The 16,536-nt window shown below is 38.1% G+C and overlaps 1 protein-coding gene across 1 annotated transcript; it reads left to right on the top strand.

The window, feature by feature from the left end:
• The first annotated feature begins 2,692 nt into the window (after positions 1 to 2,692).
• LOC149822777 (Telomerase activating protein Est1) lies at positions 2,693 to 6,404 on the top strand. The gene is made up of 5 exons (XM_089980374.1): positions 2,693 to 2,800; positions 2,926 to 3,522; positions 3,613 to 3,741; positions 4,137 to 4,330; positions 6,176 to 6,404. Exons 1-5 carry the CDS (start codon positions 2,693 to 2,695, stop codon positions 6,402 to 6,404), a joined length of 1,257 nt encoding a protein of 418 aa, XP_089836500.1.
• The last annotated feature ends 10,132 nt before the right edge of the window (positions 6,405 to 16,536 follow it).

Genomic DNA, 16,536 nt, shown 5'->3' with positions numbered 1-16,536 from the left:
ATCATACCCGATAAAACAATATTTTTTATCATTTTTACATTAAAAATTTGTGGGTCTTAATCGGAACTCTGGTCTGGCCCGTGTCTGGTATAAAATTTCACAAACTATACCGGGGTCCATGTATAAGTGTCATGGTTTGACCTTTGAGTCCGGACTCGGATCTTAATCGAATCTTCTTATTTAACACCATACCCGGACCCTATAGGGTTCGGGTCCGGGTCATCTATGCCTCGGCATATGTGCCCCTGTCTCTCTCTTGTCTTTTACATTATCTCACCGAGTCACCGTACACGAGTGGGCCCCACCGGCCAGTGGTGTGCGGGCCCGCGCGTGAAGGCGTGGAAAAACTGAAGGACTCTTGTCCGATGCCCACTGCCGACGTCACTGAAGACGTGGCACGCAGCTATTGGACACTTGGCTCCCGAAGCGACATTAGCAGCTTTCGTGAGAGTGAAGCCCCTGAAAAAAGCAAGAACAAGAAAGAAAGCGGGGGAGGGAGCGATCCCTCGTTTGTCCTCTCTCTCTCTCCATGGGATTTTGTTTCCTTCTGAGAAGAGACAAATTTGGAGTGCACAGTGCGGTAGTGCAGCCATCCTTTCTGTGTTTTTTCTCCTACTGTCCGAGATTCTTCGAGATGGATCGATCTTTTCTTCCGGTGTCTTCCTGTTTGTGGTAATCTGATTCCGCAGTTTCTTTGCCTTGTGTCGACGTGCTGCGTTAGTTTGACGCGTCTGTGAAAAAAGTTTTTTCCTTTGTTCTGTGCGTGTGCAATTCTTTTTGTTGGAGATGGTTTGTTGTTTAGTGGATGGTGAGCTTTCCGAGGGAGAAATTAACGGGAAAACGTTGGCAACTCTCGGTAGTACCATATTATCTAGCAAAAGATCATGCATGTGAGTTGCATTTGCTCAATCTGAATCCCAGAGATGCATTTAGCATGGTTCGTTTTATTGGAAACCACGATTTGGATCGAGTTGTTTTGAGGTGAAAAAGTGATTTTTTTTTTTCAATCATGAAGTTTTAGTGCGATGTTGACTGTTGATCTTTGTAGCACTCGGAAAACCTGCCTGTAGAATACAATCGGACACTCCAAAAGTATCTCACGATGTGAGTTGTTTTGACTCAATTTAACCTCATAGATGTGTTAGTATGCTAAATTTTGTAGGAATGGAGTCTTCACGTTTTTCAACAAAAAAAAACATGTTTTTATGAGTAGGGAAAACTCTATACATTCATAGCCATTGATTTTTGGATTGTCGGGAAAACTTGTATGCGATTCCGGCCATCCAAAATCTGGTTCATTAGCTGATGACAAAAAAAAACCAAAAAAAAGGAGGGCAACTTTGCTAAGTCGATTGTATTTACAATTGACTATAGCAAAGTTAACCCACTCTAAAACGTGTTTTTACTTAAACAAAGCATATAGATCATGATTTGCAAAAAAAAAAGGCTAGTTTTTTGTAGAGAGTATGGTACGGTCGAGGGCAACCATATTAACCCCTAAATTACGATAATTACGATGTCTTCTGGAAAGGAAGGTGCCTCTCCTATTTTCTTTTGGGGAATTCTGTAGTTAAATGGAAATTGGAGCCGTTAGTTAGTTGTTCCATGGATTTGAGACATACCAAACGTAGGCATGCTTGACAATTTTGTTCATTTTTTTTTTGTTTTCTTGAAAAAAAAAAGACAATTTTGTTTTACACGAGTTCATTGTGTAAATCTTAGGTATAGTTTGATTTTTTATCAAAGAAACACTATTAACTTCGTCTTACTTAAGTGGTCCTTTCCTCAAATGAACAGGAAGAGGCGTTCTATTTTAACAAAAGAAGACGGTATGTATAGGGAAGTATATGTTCAACTCTACAGGGATAATATTTGGCCATGTCGACATGACCATCATATCTAGCTGGAAATCATGGTGAAAACTATGCGTACTGCGTACCCAATCTGACCCTATGGACGTGTTCGGCATGGTCTGTTCGCTAGGATTGCACCTTGATCGTGTTTTTTCGAAGTAAAAGTATGACTTTTTGGGTTGTGATTATGCCTACAAGTTGCAATCACATGATTCAAAGCCTGTTTTCTACTATACGATCCGTGTAGATCATGTATGTAGTCTGATGCAACAAAAAAAATTCAAGAAAAATAAAGAAGATGGTGTTTCCTATTAGATATGATGTTATGTCGATATGAGCAAATGCTATCCCAATTCTATATTTGTTGGTTATTATAACAAACTCTCTGAATTTTAATAAAACAGTCCATCATGACTTGCTACCCAATTGGTTGCATTGATGTGTTCCTGATGAAAGACACTTGAATGTTGAACGTGCCTTTGCATTTTAGCGTTTAGCTTTCAGTAGTTCGCGTTTAGCTTTCAACAGTTCAAGTTTTTTGTAGTTTTTTTTGCTAGTGTTTAATTTCCTTGATCTTGTTCTGTTCAGCCACAATGAAGCCTTTTAACTCGGCATGTTTGTTAGATTTATCTTTCTTTAGAGTTAGTATGTGCAGTACCATGAGGTAAGCAGTAAGATTTGATATTACTTCAAGCTATGTGCATTCAGTCATCCTTGTAATTTCCTGGAGTGGGAGGATTGGTAATGAACAATGAACATTTTGAATGCTACAGAAGAAAATGTGGTGTAGTTCTGGTTGCAACTAGATATATGTGAAGTTTCAGCTGGATGCTTCGAGCATGATTGCATCAAAACAAGTCGATCCAGATTTCAAGTCGGTAACTGATGCCAATTTTAGACACAATGGTCAGCTGATTCCAAAGAAATCCTGTAAGCTTATAACGGAGGTGAACTTGGAGCTTCCATGTGTTTTTTTTAACAATAGTGTCTGCTATATTTTACAATCCTTTGATGAATTCATAATTTGTTGGTTATGACATGCTTTAATTTGTGCTTTTGTTATTTTCTTTAGGCTGTTGAAGCAGAAAACCAACTATGGACTTCAATCAATTCTAAGGGCCCACTAAACAAAAATGTTCAGGAGTTATATAACAAAGCCCGTTCAGGCTACATGAATGCTATTTTTGAGGACAGTGAATTTTCTGAAAGTTATGATTTTATGTTATGGTGGCTTCACTACAGACTTATTGAAGAGTTTCGTAGCAGAATTAGGCCATGCAGTCAAAATACAAGTGGTTCAAGCCTAGCAAATCCCCAAAACCCACGCATTTTGCAGGAAACCTGTTTTGGAATTTTGAATGGATTCCAGAACTTCTTGGCACAGTCCACAGAATTCTACGAGGAAATGATCTTAAAACTAAAAGAATATTACGGGATTCCGAAAGAATGTTCAATTGACAGTGGTGTTCCTCGTGATGGATTGGAGTCCAAGGACTTATGCAAATTCCAGTTCTTATGCCATCACTGCTTGATCTATCTTGGGGATCTTGAACGCTATAAAGAACTGTATTCAAGTCTGGAAATTTTAAACTTCAACTCATCCCTTGCTGCTCGTTACTACTGGAATGCATCTTTACTTTATCCTACAAGTGGGAACCCTCATAATCAGGCATGTTTGGCTACTGTAATATGTATGATTTACCTTTGCCTTCTCTTTTCAGGTTGATGATTTGATTACTGGTCATTTTTATAATTACAGCTTGCTGTTTTGGCCATGTACAATGGAGATGAACTCCTAGCAATGTATCACTTCGTTAGGAGTATTGCTATTGGTGAACCATTCCTTAAAGCATGGGACAACCTTATTTTACTCTTCAAGGATTTGATGGTAATCCTTTGCTATCACTGCACCACTTGCTGTCTCGTCTTGGGACCTTTTTTGGCATGATATACAATAACTATTTCGGCAAGTAAAAATATGTTCACGACCATCCCTTTATCTGCACTTTCGCACTCTTCCAAGTCAACAGAAGCTTTGCGTTTTTTGAAGTCAGTAATTTATCAATTTAACAATAACATTTATTCTTAATGCTGCTAAAAGGATATTAAAGTTAGTTTGTACACTCCTGATAATTTTGTTTCTCGATTGTGGCCACTGGTACTGTAGCTAGTATTTAATGTACCTACACATTATCCCTGCCACACTCATTAGAAATGGTATGAATGATAATTGGTTTCTAATTTTCATATACAGACCTAAACTAAGGTTCTTGTGATTGGCAGAAAAGTTCGTCAGATCCACATAAATCTTCAAAGGAGTTAAATTTGGAGATAAGGACTAAAGAATCAGGTCCTAGTCATTCAGTAACCATGTTATGCGAGGCTGCTACAATGGACATGTCTAAAGCTGCAAATTTTATGACAACTTTCGGGTATTCCTTCATGAAGCTGATTGGTATGCTGTGTACAAATACCAGGTAAATTGTACTTATAATATTAGAATGTGTTTTTTTTAATGTTCAATTTGAGGTTAACATTTAAGATGATATTTGATATGGCAGCAAATTGTTGGAAACCAGATTAAATGGCCTGATATTAGTAACATAATGCAAGAAACTAGGATGAATATCTCTTAACAATATTCAGAAATTTCACACAAACATGTCTAATTGATTGCAACACATGATTAAAGAATCTGATCTGATATAAGAACAATCAGATTGAAACAAGTGTATATCCAAAAGTGATTGAACGTACTTAGTATCTGTTTTCTATATGATTAAGATAGTCAAATTTGAATAAAAGAAATAAAAATGTGATTACATTAAACTAATGGTACATTTGTATAGATGCTATGAGCAGACAGCATGATAACAACAGGCTTATTTGCAAAAAAACAAGCTCTCGATGATCGTTGTGGTAGTAGAAATTGCAAACTTATAGCAATTAACAGTATGCTACCATTTCTGTAGTTATGGCAATGAGAATACACTGTTCCACTCTTTTTCATTTGAGATGTTACCCTTGTTTGACTCTTCTTAAACAATCAAGGAAGCTCAGTGCATGCCCTAAATCAACCTTTACACCTATATCTCACAGGGACACTCAACCCACACTTAAAGATGCTGGATCTACACATTGTAAGGAAAACCACAATATGATCATGTTTGATCACCTTACTATTGAATATGAATTTGTAGGATGACATTTCTCACCTAGACTTCCAAATAAAATTTGAGCATCATAAAAAGGAAGGAAATGACCATACCAAAATCATAGAGAAAAAATGAAGGTGAACCACTACCACCACCAGAAGTCAAGCAAAATTAATTACCATGCCTCCAGCTCCACAAGAAGATACAATATACATCTCCCGCTATCTATTACTAGGAAACATTCTTTCACATATGAAGTTGGAGAAGGTACGTAAGTGTACGATAAAGTGACATGAATAGTGATGAGATGTTCAAGACGTACTTAGGAAAAAAAATGGAAAAAGTGGATTATATTGTAATTTATACTCATTGTGTATTGTCATTTATGTTCTCATTAATTATGATCTTATGAGTCATGGCTGCTCAGGTTGTAGTTAGAAATACTTTGTGCAATTGCATTTGAAGTTGGAGAAGGTATGTAAGTGTACAATAAAGTGACATGGATAGTGATGAGATGTTCGAGACGTAGTTATGAAAAAATTTGGAAGAAGTGGATTATATTGTAATTTATACTCATTATGTACTGTTTTATGTTCTCATTAATTATGAGCTTACGAGTCATGGCTGCTCAGGTTGTCGTTAAAAATACTCTGTGCAATCACATTTGCAGTTGCACAATATTGAAATGGAATTAAAAAAAAGAAAATTTCTTCATTTAGTAGCTGTTGTAAAGGAATGGAAGTCCACATGTAATGCTAACAGATGGTATCATCTTCCCAATGCTAATTTGTTGGACAAATTTTGGCACTCGTGAAGAGCATAAAAGCAAAATTTCTTATCTCAAGTTCTTAGTTTGTCTGTGTTTGAATTCTTCCAGACAAGTTAAATATTTTCTTAAACATTTATTCAATTTGAAATTACGAAGAAGCTTAAAAGATTTTCTAATTTTTGGCCTAAAACAACATGATGCATTTAGTGAGACCAAGCTCTACTCCTGATGATATGTAGTAGCAGTGATGGTTGCACTTGTTGCTTCTTAGAGAGTGTTTATTTTGGGCACTGTGCTTGGAAACATATTTTATTCCGGGTACTGATCTCCGGAATGTGTCTTTCATTTTGATTAGTCGTGTGGCTCCTGAACTTGACTACCTGGTTGATAAATATCAGGTCGGATGAGCTTTCTGATATATATGGTGCTGCATTAATTGGTTTGGAAAAGGTGCTCTCACTTGATGATGCAAAGTTAGAGGCTGTACTGCAACCTTGCCAGCCTATGGGAATTGAAGCAACAAAAAATAATGCATTTCGAATTATACAACTTGTCTGCATCCTCATCTTTACTATCTTGTGCCAAAACCCAGAATTTCAATCTGTTAGAGATGAGCAGAAAAGATAGCAAGACTTCATACAGCTGGCGTGGGCTGCTGCTTTTGAAGTTATGGGGCATGTAGTACATCGGTGTGTGAAGTGTGGTTCATTCAGTGACAGTCCTCTATTTCCTGGTGTATTGGTTTTTGCAGAATGGTGTGCACTTAGAGCAGATCTACCTAAAACAATGGATAAAGCTGATGAAGAGTGCACAACTGCAGCAAGCCACTTCTTCAGTTGCTTTGTAGATTTGCTGAACAAAATGTGTGACAAAGTTGATGTCAGCGATCAATCTACTGGTGCATGTAAGCTTTCAAATAATGATATACTTTGGGAAGATCATGAATTATGGGCTTTTTCACCTCTTTTGCCCATCCATGGGTCATCTATCGACCTGAATTGTATTTCTGGAAAAAAAGTACAAGATAAGCATGAGCACCAGGTTCATAATAAACTTATTGTTGCTGCAGCTGCCAAGCTTGTTCACATGTTCTCTACCTCTAGTTGTAAGTGGATCAACTACAACAAAATTGAAAAAAAGTTTCATGCATTTGAAGTAGGGAAAGTGTATGAGAAAATACAAACCCAAGACGATCGGAGGCTTCCCAAGCCAGAACAGTTACCTGTATCTGAAAATAAAAAAGAAAAAGCATTGGCTTATGAGACCATTGTGATGTCTGAAGAATCTAAGACTTGCTGTCAGCCTTATAATGGAGAAGAGGATGAAGTTATTATTTTCAAGCCCACTGCCAGGAATAACTTAACCTCAGATCTTGTTTGCTATCCTGAAGCCACAAACTTTGTTGATTTATGCTCAGAAGCTTCCAATACAATTTCAAGCAAACTAACACAGAAACAAAAAACAGAAATTGCTGATTATCATTCTGTTATTCAAGCCTTCTCTGCTTCATTGGGTCATACTGAAGTCTCTTCTCATACTTCCCATTCAGATGGAGCTAACTTCATGAGTGGTGTGGCTGTCAGCTCTGGGAAGTCATTGGTTGTCGATTCTGTTCTCCGCCCTACGTCTGATCTCAGCATTTCACCAACGTTGGCAAAGCGAAACGAAGATCAAATAGGATATGGCTTGTTGCATCCAAAGAACTATGCACATGAGTTAGCCGGCTTTCCATCTAGGGTTGGCTCTCCCTCTCTCCGTGGTTGGATTGTCAGCAAGGATAAAAGTCCAGCCCCCACTGATGGGTTGCCGAGCACCAGTTCACACTGTTGGGGTTGGACTCCAATGATGGGCATACGTTCTGCTGAGTTGGCAAGCCAAACTTTTCCAACAAACAGCTTAGACTTTAATATGCCACTTCCATCATCTAACTATTCATGTCAGCTGTCTTTCGAGAATCGAAGTGCTGCAGTCCCAGAGTATTTTTCTGCAACAGGCAGTCAGTATCTAGCTCCACTTCCCTCTGCACCAATGTTGACAGAAGAAATCATAATGCATACCACTGGTCCAGCTACTCATCCTAGAGAATATGTGGACTCTGAAGGGAATAAAATAGAGAATGGAGAGAAAAGTTGAGAACAATTATGGAGAATGACTTCTAATACTTTTACTCAAAAAGGCTCTTCACACTTTGATACCTACAATGACTCTTAGACTAGGCTTTTATAGCACTATTAAGACCTTTCTAGATGTATTGAGACTCCAAAAGATTCTTAGAAACTTGTACATACTCAATAATTCTAGAAGAGACTCTTAGAAACTTGTACCTATTTAATAACTCTAGAAGACTCTTAGAGAATTGTACATACTCAATAATTCTAGAAGACTCTTAGAAGCTTGTACATACTCAATAATTCTAGAAGACTCTTATTCAAGTTTAATTTATTCTCAACAATGCCTCTTCTAAATTAAACTTGCTCCTTACGCCCAATCTTTCTACATTTCTCTTGAAGACTTGTCCACTAAGTGGCTTGGTGAAAATATCTGCCATCTGATCTTCCGTTCTGCAGTACTCCACATGAACATCACCTTCATTCACAAGTTCCCTCAGAAAATGATACCGAATCCGAATGTGTTTGGTCCTTCCATGAAGAACTGGATCTTTCGCAACTGAGATAGTTGAGTTGTTGTCACAGAAAAGAGTTGTTGGCTTATTTTGCTTCTACTTCAAACTCTCCAAAATTCCACGCAACCAGATTAACTGACAACCTGCAAAAGATGCAGCAATATATTTTGCTTCCGTAGTAGAAAGCGCAACAATTTGTTGTTTCTTTGAGCTCCACGAAATTGCTCCACTTCCAAGATTAAATACATAACCTGAAGTACTTCTGCTATCATCAACACTCCCTGCTAAGTCACTATCAGTATAACCAATAAGGTTAACTGCAACATTAGTTTCATAAAGAATTCCATAATCGATAGTTCCTTTCACATATCTTAGAATTCTTTTTGCAACTTCCCAATGATTTGAATATGGTTTATCCATGAATCTACTCACCAAACTGACAACATACATAATGTCAGGCCTTGTGGATGTGAGATACATTAGATTTCCAACCAAACTTCTGAACATAGTGGAATTGACAAGTTTTCCTTCACCTTCTTTAGATAGCTTCAAACCTGAAATGCATGGAGTCGAAACTGGATTAGCATTCTCCATCTTGAACTTCTTCAAGATCTCTTTTGCATAGCTCTCCTGCGAAATAAAAATTTCTTTCTTGGTTTGATAAACTTCAATACCAAGAAAATGATGCAATTCACCCAAATCTGTCATCTCAAACTCTGCCATCATTGAGTTCTTAAACTCATTCAACATCTGCATATCATTCCCTGTGAAAATTAGATCAACATAAAGACTTACAACAATGAATCTTCCTTCTGAATTGGCTTTGATGTAGAGAGTATGCTCATATGGACATTTTTGAAATCCACACTTTTCAAAATATAAATTGATGCAGTTGTACCATGATCTGGGTGATTGCTTCAACCCGTACAAAGCTTTCTTCAACTTGTACACTTTATTCTCTTCTCCTTCCTTAACAAATCTAGGTGGTTGGTCAATATAGACTTCTTCATTAAGAACCCCATTCAAGAACGCAGATTTCACATCCATTTGAAAAAGCTTCCAATTATTCTGAGCAGCAAGATAAATAATTAAACGAACAGTCTCAAGTCTTGAAACAGGAGCAAATACCTCTGTAAAATCTTCTCCTTCTTTTTGCTTGTACCCTTTTGCTACCAGCCTTGCCTTGTGCTTGTTGATAGAGCCATCTGGATTCATTTTTCTCTTGTACACCCACTTTACTCCAATAGAACTTTTGTGTGGTGGTAAATCTGTAAGCTCCCATGTATCATTGTTTTCAATTGAAACAATTTCTTCTTTCATGGCTCTCCTCCATTTTTCTTCTTGACATGCATCATCAAAAGAAATTGGATCTTCACTTGCAAAGAAGGCAAAAAATATGGCATCATTTTGACTAATTTCTTTTGTGACGTCATATAATTCTTGGATGCTTCTCATTTTTTTTATAGGGCTGCTTGATGAAGTACTTAGGGAAGCAGGAGAATTTCCTGCTTGGGCACCATTTTCATTATTTTCAAATGCTAGACCATTCTCTTCTTCTTCAATCTCAAAAGGAAAGATAGGCAAATTTTCCTTTTCTGCCTCCAAGTCTTCAAATATAGAATTTTCATCAAATCGAACATCTCGACTGATCACAATCTTCTTTGTCACCGGGTTGTACAACTTGTAAGCCTTGCTTCTTTCGCTGTAGCCTATGAAAATACACTTCTCTGATTTATCATCCAACTTGTTTCTCATAGCATCTGGAACATGAGCATAAGCCACGCTCCCGAATACCTTAAGATGGTGAACACTAGGCTTTGAACCATACCATGCTTCATGTGGTGTGCAATTTTCTAAGCTTCTTGTTGGTGATCTGTTAATAAGATAAATTGCACAAGAAACAGCTTCTGCCCAAAATCTTCTTGATAACTTCTTCTTAAGAATGCATCGCGCCATCTCCATAATTGTCCGATTCTTTCTTTCACATACACCATTTTGCTGTGGTGTATGTCGGACTGTCATTTCATGTCGAATACCATTGTCCTTGCAATATTTTTAAAACTCATTTAAAAAATATTCACCTCCGCGGTCAGTCCGCAAAGTATTGATTTTCAGCCTAGTAAATGTTTCAACTTCCGCCTTGAAGTCTTTGAATTTCTGAAAAGCTTCAGATTTTTCTTTGACACAATACACCCAAACTTTTCGTGAGTAATCATCAATGAAAGAGATAAAATAACGATTACCTCCCAAAGATGTCACCGTCATCGGACCACAAAGATCTGAATAAATAAGCTCCAAAGGTCTTGTTGCACGCCATGATGATTGAGGAGGAAATGGATTTCTGTGTTGCTTTCTGAGTTGGCATGCTTCACAAACTTCATCAAGATGATCAATTTGAGGCAAGCCTTTGACCATCATCTTCTTTGAGAGAAGCTTTAAATTTCCATAATTCAAGTGTCCATATCTATCATGCCATAGCTTAGAAACTCTATTATCAATACTTGTAAAACAAGACAAATTTTTATTTTGAAGAGTGAGTGAAAAGAGATTATTTGAAGCAACTCCAACTCTTGCAATAATTTTCTTTTTCCTTGACAAGTAGCAAGCATGTCATGAAAATGAATGTCATATCCCTTCTTCAAAAGATGCCCCACACTGAGCAAATTATTTTTTAAACCAGGAACGAAATAAATTTCAGACATTTTCTCAATTTTTCCTAATTTTGTTTTGAACTCCATTTCACCAACACCACTAATTTTGTAAGCCTTTCCATCTCCTACTTTAACTTCACCATAATTAGATTCAAATAACTTAGAAAATAAATTTTTGTTACCTGTCATATGTTTGCTAGCTCCATTGTCTATGTACCAGACATCATCATGACCTCCACCATGAGACACAAGCAACAAAGTGTCATGATTTTGCTCTTGGTTTTTGTTTTCATACACCAAACGAGCATCATGCCTTTCTTTCTCCTTGTACCAGCATTCACTTGCCATATGACCAGGTTTGTGGCAATTATAGCATTCAAAATAGCTACGGCCTCTCCCTCTTTGATTTTCACGACCTCTTCCTCTTTGCGAGCTTTTGAAATTTTGATTTTGATTCAAGTCATTCTCCTTGCTTGAATAATCGCCTCTTCCACGAGCATATGAGGCTCTTCCTCTAAAGCTTTCACTTCTTCCACGACCACGTCCTCGACCTTTTTGATTTTTGAAATTCTCCTTTTCATTTATAGACAATTTCGACTGGAGTGCTTGATCCAAAACTACTTCTTTCTTCTTTTTGATTGGCCTTTCTTCATGAGCTTGCAACGAGCCCGTAAGTTCATCAATGGTCATGGAATTCAAGTCCTTTGATTCTTCAATGGCTACCACAATGTAGTCAAATTTTGAATCCAAAGAACGAAGAATTTTCTCAATAACACGAACATCATCCATAGTTTCACCATTTCTTTTTAATTGGTTAACTATAGATAATACTCGTGAACAATAATCAGAAACTGATTCTGACTCCGTTTTGTGCAAACATTCAAACTCACCTCGAAGAGTTTGCAAACAGACCCTTTTTACCTTTTCACCTCCTTTAAATGAACTTTCCAAAATCTCCCATGCTTGCTTTGAGGAAGTAGCACACGCAATCTTCTCAAAAGCGACTTCATTTGAGGTTACTCCTTGGTAGATTACCACAAGAGTTTTCTTATCTTTCTTTCTTGACGCTTTTAGACTCTCTTTGAGCCTGTGATATTTCTTCTTCATTTTCAACTTCAACATAGCCTTTTTTGACTATCTCACACAATTCTTGAGATCCAAGAATAGCTTTCATTTGGATACTCCAATTGCCGTAATTTTCTTTGGCTAATTGAGGGACGAAAGGAAGAGGAATAGAGTTGCTCATTTTAATCGAACAAAGCTCTGATACCAATTTGAAGGGAATAAAATAGAGAATGGAGAGAAAAGTTGAGAACAATTATGGAGAATGACTTCTAATACTTTTACTCAAAAAGGCTCTTCACACTTTGATACCTACAATGACTCTTAGACTAGGCTTTTATAGCAGTATTAAGACCTTTCTAGATGTATTGAGACTCCAAAAGATTCTTAGAAACTTGTACATACTCAATAATTCTAGAAGAGACTCTTAGAAACTTGTACCTATTTAATAACTCTAGAAGACTCTTAGAGACTTGTACATACTCAATAATTCTAGAAGACTCTTAGAAGCTTGTACATACTCAATAATTCTAGAAGACTCTTATTCAAGTTTAATTTATTCTCAACAGACTCTGCCTTGGGCCTTTCTCGACACCTTGCACTATCTTCAGCATCACAAGATTTGTTGGGAAAATCTGGAACAGGATTTGTTGGTTCGTCAACCACAAATGATCAACTCTATAGAAACTCGTTCCTAACTCTGCAAGGCGTTGGTTCTGGGTATGGAGGATACCCTTATGCTGCATTACCAGCGATCCATTACTTTCAACAATACAGGGACACTGTTAGTACGCACTATGGTGATGGCATTTCCTTGCCAGATGGGTATTGTTCATATTTTGATGCAACGTTTAAAGAACCCGACACTTTGAAGAAATTATCTTGTGACAGGTGGATAAAACCTTCCAGTCCTATGTTGAATAACTTCTATGGCAGTTCATATCGAGATCTGAGCACCCCTTATAGCTATGATGCCATCGAGCACAGAGGAAAAGAAGCTTCGTTTTATGGTTACTAGAGTGCATCCCCAGTTCGGTATGATTTGGGTTTGGAACAAAGAACAGAGCAGCTTTTGCATTTGCAGTATCCCGATGATCAGGAATGGTACAGGCAGCAGCAACATGTTTAATGTCTAATTATCAGGCGAACTATAATCAGTGTCTAAGGCACTGATTATGAGACCAAGTACTTATGCAGCGCACAGTTCTTCCCCACTGAGGTGGATGGTTTATCTTGTACCTACCATCACTTTCTATGATGGTATAAATCAACTTTCCATAGAATATCTAATGAACATCTGTATATTTTGCCACTTTCAATAAATGGTCTATAAAATAGTTGCTTGTGTTTTGCTTTTGGGGAAGAAAAAAAGGAGGTTGTGTGGTCATCTTTTATCTGCCTACTACGTAATATTCTGTGTTTGCGTGCATTTGTACTAGATCAACATGACTTTGCTTTTCTGTTGAATTTTATCTTTTTTTTTTTCTCGTCCAACAAATTTAGATAAACAATCAAAGAATCCGCCAACCATCGTGCCATCTATGAGCTTATCTCATTAATAAATTGTCAATTAACAAGTGAAGAGGTGCATTATCTCATAGAAAAAACCGTGGTAACTGGGTGTACTACCTGGTGGGCAAGTTGATCCCTGGTGGTAAGTTGGAGACCTGGGGTTTTATGCCAATGATAATTTGCCATGGTAGCTGGGTGTACTCCTTAGCCTAGAAAGTTTTTGATAGGAATGATTTCTCTACCTCCCTGCAGTCTTTCCTGTAAAAAACTGTACTTTTTTTTTCAAAATGTTTCTCAGCGAAACATTTCCGCTCATTTGAAAATGTATGGTTTTCTGACCTTGGCACACCTTTTCTAGATATTTCCCGCTTTCAAACGTGCCCTATGGCAATTCATCACCCTCAAAGTATCACTCCATCATCTTTTGCCTTTTTCCATTTACGTCTCTTTCATTTTCAGCTCTCTCTCTGTTGCAGTAACAATCCACCATTTTACTGAGTTACATGTTCCATATGTAATGAAATAAGAACAAAAAGCAAACAAGTACTTCTCATGGGCTTAAAAGAACACAACCAACCCATGAAGAAGACTAATTGATCAATCCACACTACCCACACAAGGGACAATAATAAAATAAATGATTTTGTATTACACAAATGCTTAAGAAAGGATTAGAATTTACAAGGGTTTAAAGCCCTATTTATAACAAGCAAGAGAGATAGGGCTCCCAACTTGTGATAGTTGGGAGCAGCTACAAGAGCTAGTTGGAGCTGTCCCAATCGATTGTATCAAAAAACAATAAATAATAATTCACTACAAGATAAACGTTAATTAGCGACGAAAGTTTGTGACGAAAATAATCTGTCACAAATTTGCGACAGATTAGTTAGAGAAAACTAGTCGTCCCTAAAATTGGAATTAGTTGCAGAATTAGCGACGAAAAATTTTTGACTCAAAATCCGTCGCTAATTAGTGATGGAAAATTTTTGTCTCAAACTCTATCGCAACTTCGTGACGGATGAGCGACATAATTTTTCGGTCGCTACTTCGTCGCTAATTGATGATGGATTTTGAGACAAAAAAATTTGTTCGCTAATTTCTCCCGTAAAACCCTAATGTGAGCCCCTTTCTTTCCCTTTCGGTTTCATCCCTCGCACATAGTCGTCGCCCGCCACCTGAGTTCTCTCCTTCACCTCCTCCTTCTTCCCTCACTCCATCTCTCTCACCGTCGTGTGCCACTGCCGACCACCATCGTGTGCCACCGCCGACCACCACTGTGTGCCAACCTCCTCTTCTTCCTCCTCCCCGAGTCCTCTCCTCACCTCCTTCCTTTCTCGTCTGCAGGCCGTCGAAGCGGCGCCATCGCCGACCTCCTCTTCTTCCTCCCCCTTCCTAAGTCCTCTCCTCACCTCCTTCCTTCACCATCCACAGGCTGCCGGAGCGGTGTCATCACCGACCTCCTCTTCTTCCTCCCCCTCCCCGAGTCCTCTCCTCACATTCTTCCTTCCCCATTCGCAGGCCGTCGGAGTGGCACCATCGTCGACCTCCTCTTCTTCCTTCCCCTCCCCGAGTCCTCTCCTCACCTCCTTCCTTCCCCATCCGCAGGCCGCCGGAGCGACACCATCGTCGACCTCCCATCCCCTCTTTTCTTTCCCTCCTTTTTTTTCTCCACCCTGCACTACCGCTGTCGTCGGGACTCACTTCGTCTCCCTGACGAGTGCCGACCCGGAGGCCCTCCACTGTCGCGATTCTCATTGGCTGATACCGGATTCCCCATTGGCCCTTCTTTGTATTTTTTTTTTCTTCTTTTTCTTTTTTGCCCTTGTTCGTGTGCAAATAGCGATGAGCGATCGTGTACCAGTCGAGCTCCATCCATCTCATTGAGCCTCTGACCTGTATCTGCCAATCGTGAAAGCATGTTCGGTTGACGATAAGCTAGTTGTTGTGTGTGTGTGCAACTGTAGCGTTCTCTCCTTATAAGAGGGACGAGTAGATCATTTTGTATTGTATTGTTTTGTATATTTGTGCTTTGTAGGTGCGTAGCTGCGCTAATGGCGTGATGCTTAGTGCTAAGCATCACATGCGGCTAAAAATGCAATGCAAAAAGAAATAAAAAAAATGCAAAGGCAAAAGCATGCAAATCGGGTAAATACCTGTGGTGAGTAAGTGATGCAAGCATATCACATTTATTTACTTTCTTGGATGCAACACTTTTATGTTCACACACTCACTTAGTTGTGGATATCTAGGACTGCTTTGCTGAAGTTCAGAGATCATGCTGAGCATGATTTGAATGCATGAAAATAGAAGTGCTCTTATTTTTATAGTTCGGAGTTCATGCTAGTCATGGTAGTAGTTAGCAAGATATTGAAGTGTGTTTGCTGCAGGTACATGTTTGACATTATTGTGATATGAATGATTGAATGTATTGCAATGTTTGACGTAACTGTATCCATGTTTGCATAAAGTTATTTTCGAATTAATTATGCCCTCCATCTGAAATTGTCTTATGAAAACATGCTTAAATTAAATGTATCGTGTTTATGAATGTGATTTCATTTTTCTAAATATCTTTGTAATATATATATATATATATATATATATATATAATCATTATATCCACCAACAATGCATGATAAATTTGATATTTTTTCATCGACGCATTATTATGATTATCTTTTAACTGGTGAAGATAATATCTGTAACATTATAGGATAAAATGGCTGCAAACCGTGAATGGATGTAACGTAAGATAGTTGATTATGAGGTGTCGCTTGAATATATAGATGGTGTTGACAATTTTATTGAATTTGCAATGACAAGTGTCAGTAGAGTAGATCCCATCGGTCGGATCAGGTGCCTCTGCACGATGTGTAAGAATAATCGATTTATAGAACCTAATGATGTTTGA

This window comes from Nuphar pumila, chromosome 11 (genome assembly GCF_984573655.1).
Source record: "Nuphar pumila chromosome 11, dmNupPumi1.hap1.1, whole genome shotgun sequence".
NCBI classification, from domain to species: domain Eukaryota; kingdom Viridiplantae; phylum Streptophyta; class Magnoliopsida; order Nymphaeales; family Nymphaeaceae; genus Nuphar; species Nuphar pumila.
Note: the sequence above shows the minus strand (reverse complement) of the source record. Positions and strands in the feature narration are given on the sequence as shown.

Bases quoted from the DNA above. Each gene is read 5' to 3' on its own strand.
- LOC149822777 (XM_089980374.1), top strand. From the start codon at position 2,693: ATGATTGCATCAAAACAAGTCGATCCAGATTTCAAGTCGGTAACTGAT. The intron at 3,523-3,612 runs GCATGTTTGGCT...TTATAATTACAG, and splicing joins GTGGGAACCCTCATAATCAG to CTTGCTGTTTTGGCCATGTA. The intron at 3,742-4,136 runs GTAATCCTTTGC...TGTGATTGGCAG, and splicing joins TACTCTTCAAGGATTTGATG to AAAAGTTCGTCAGATCCACA.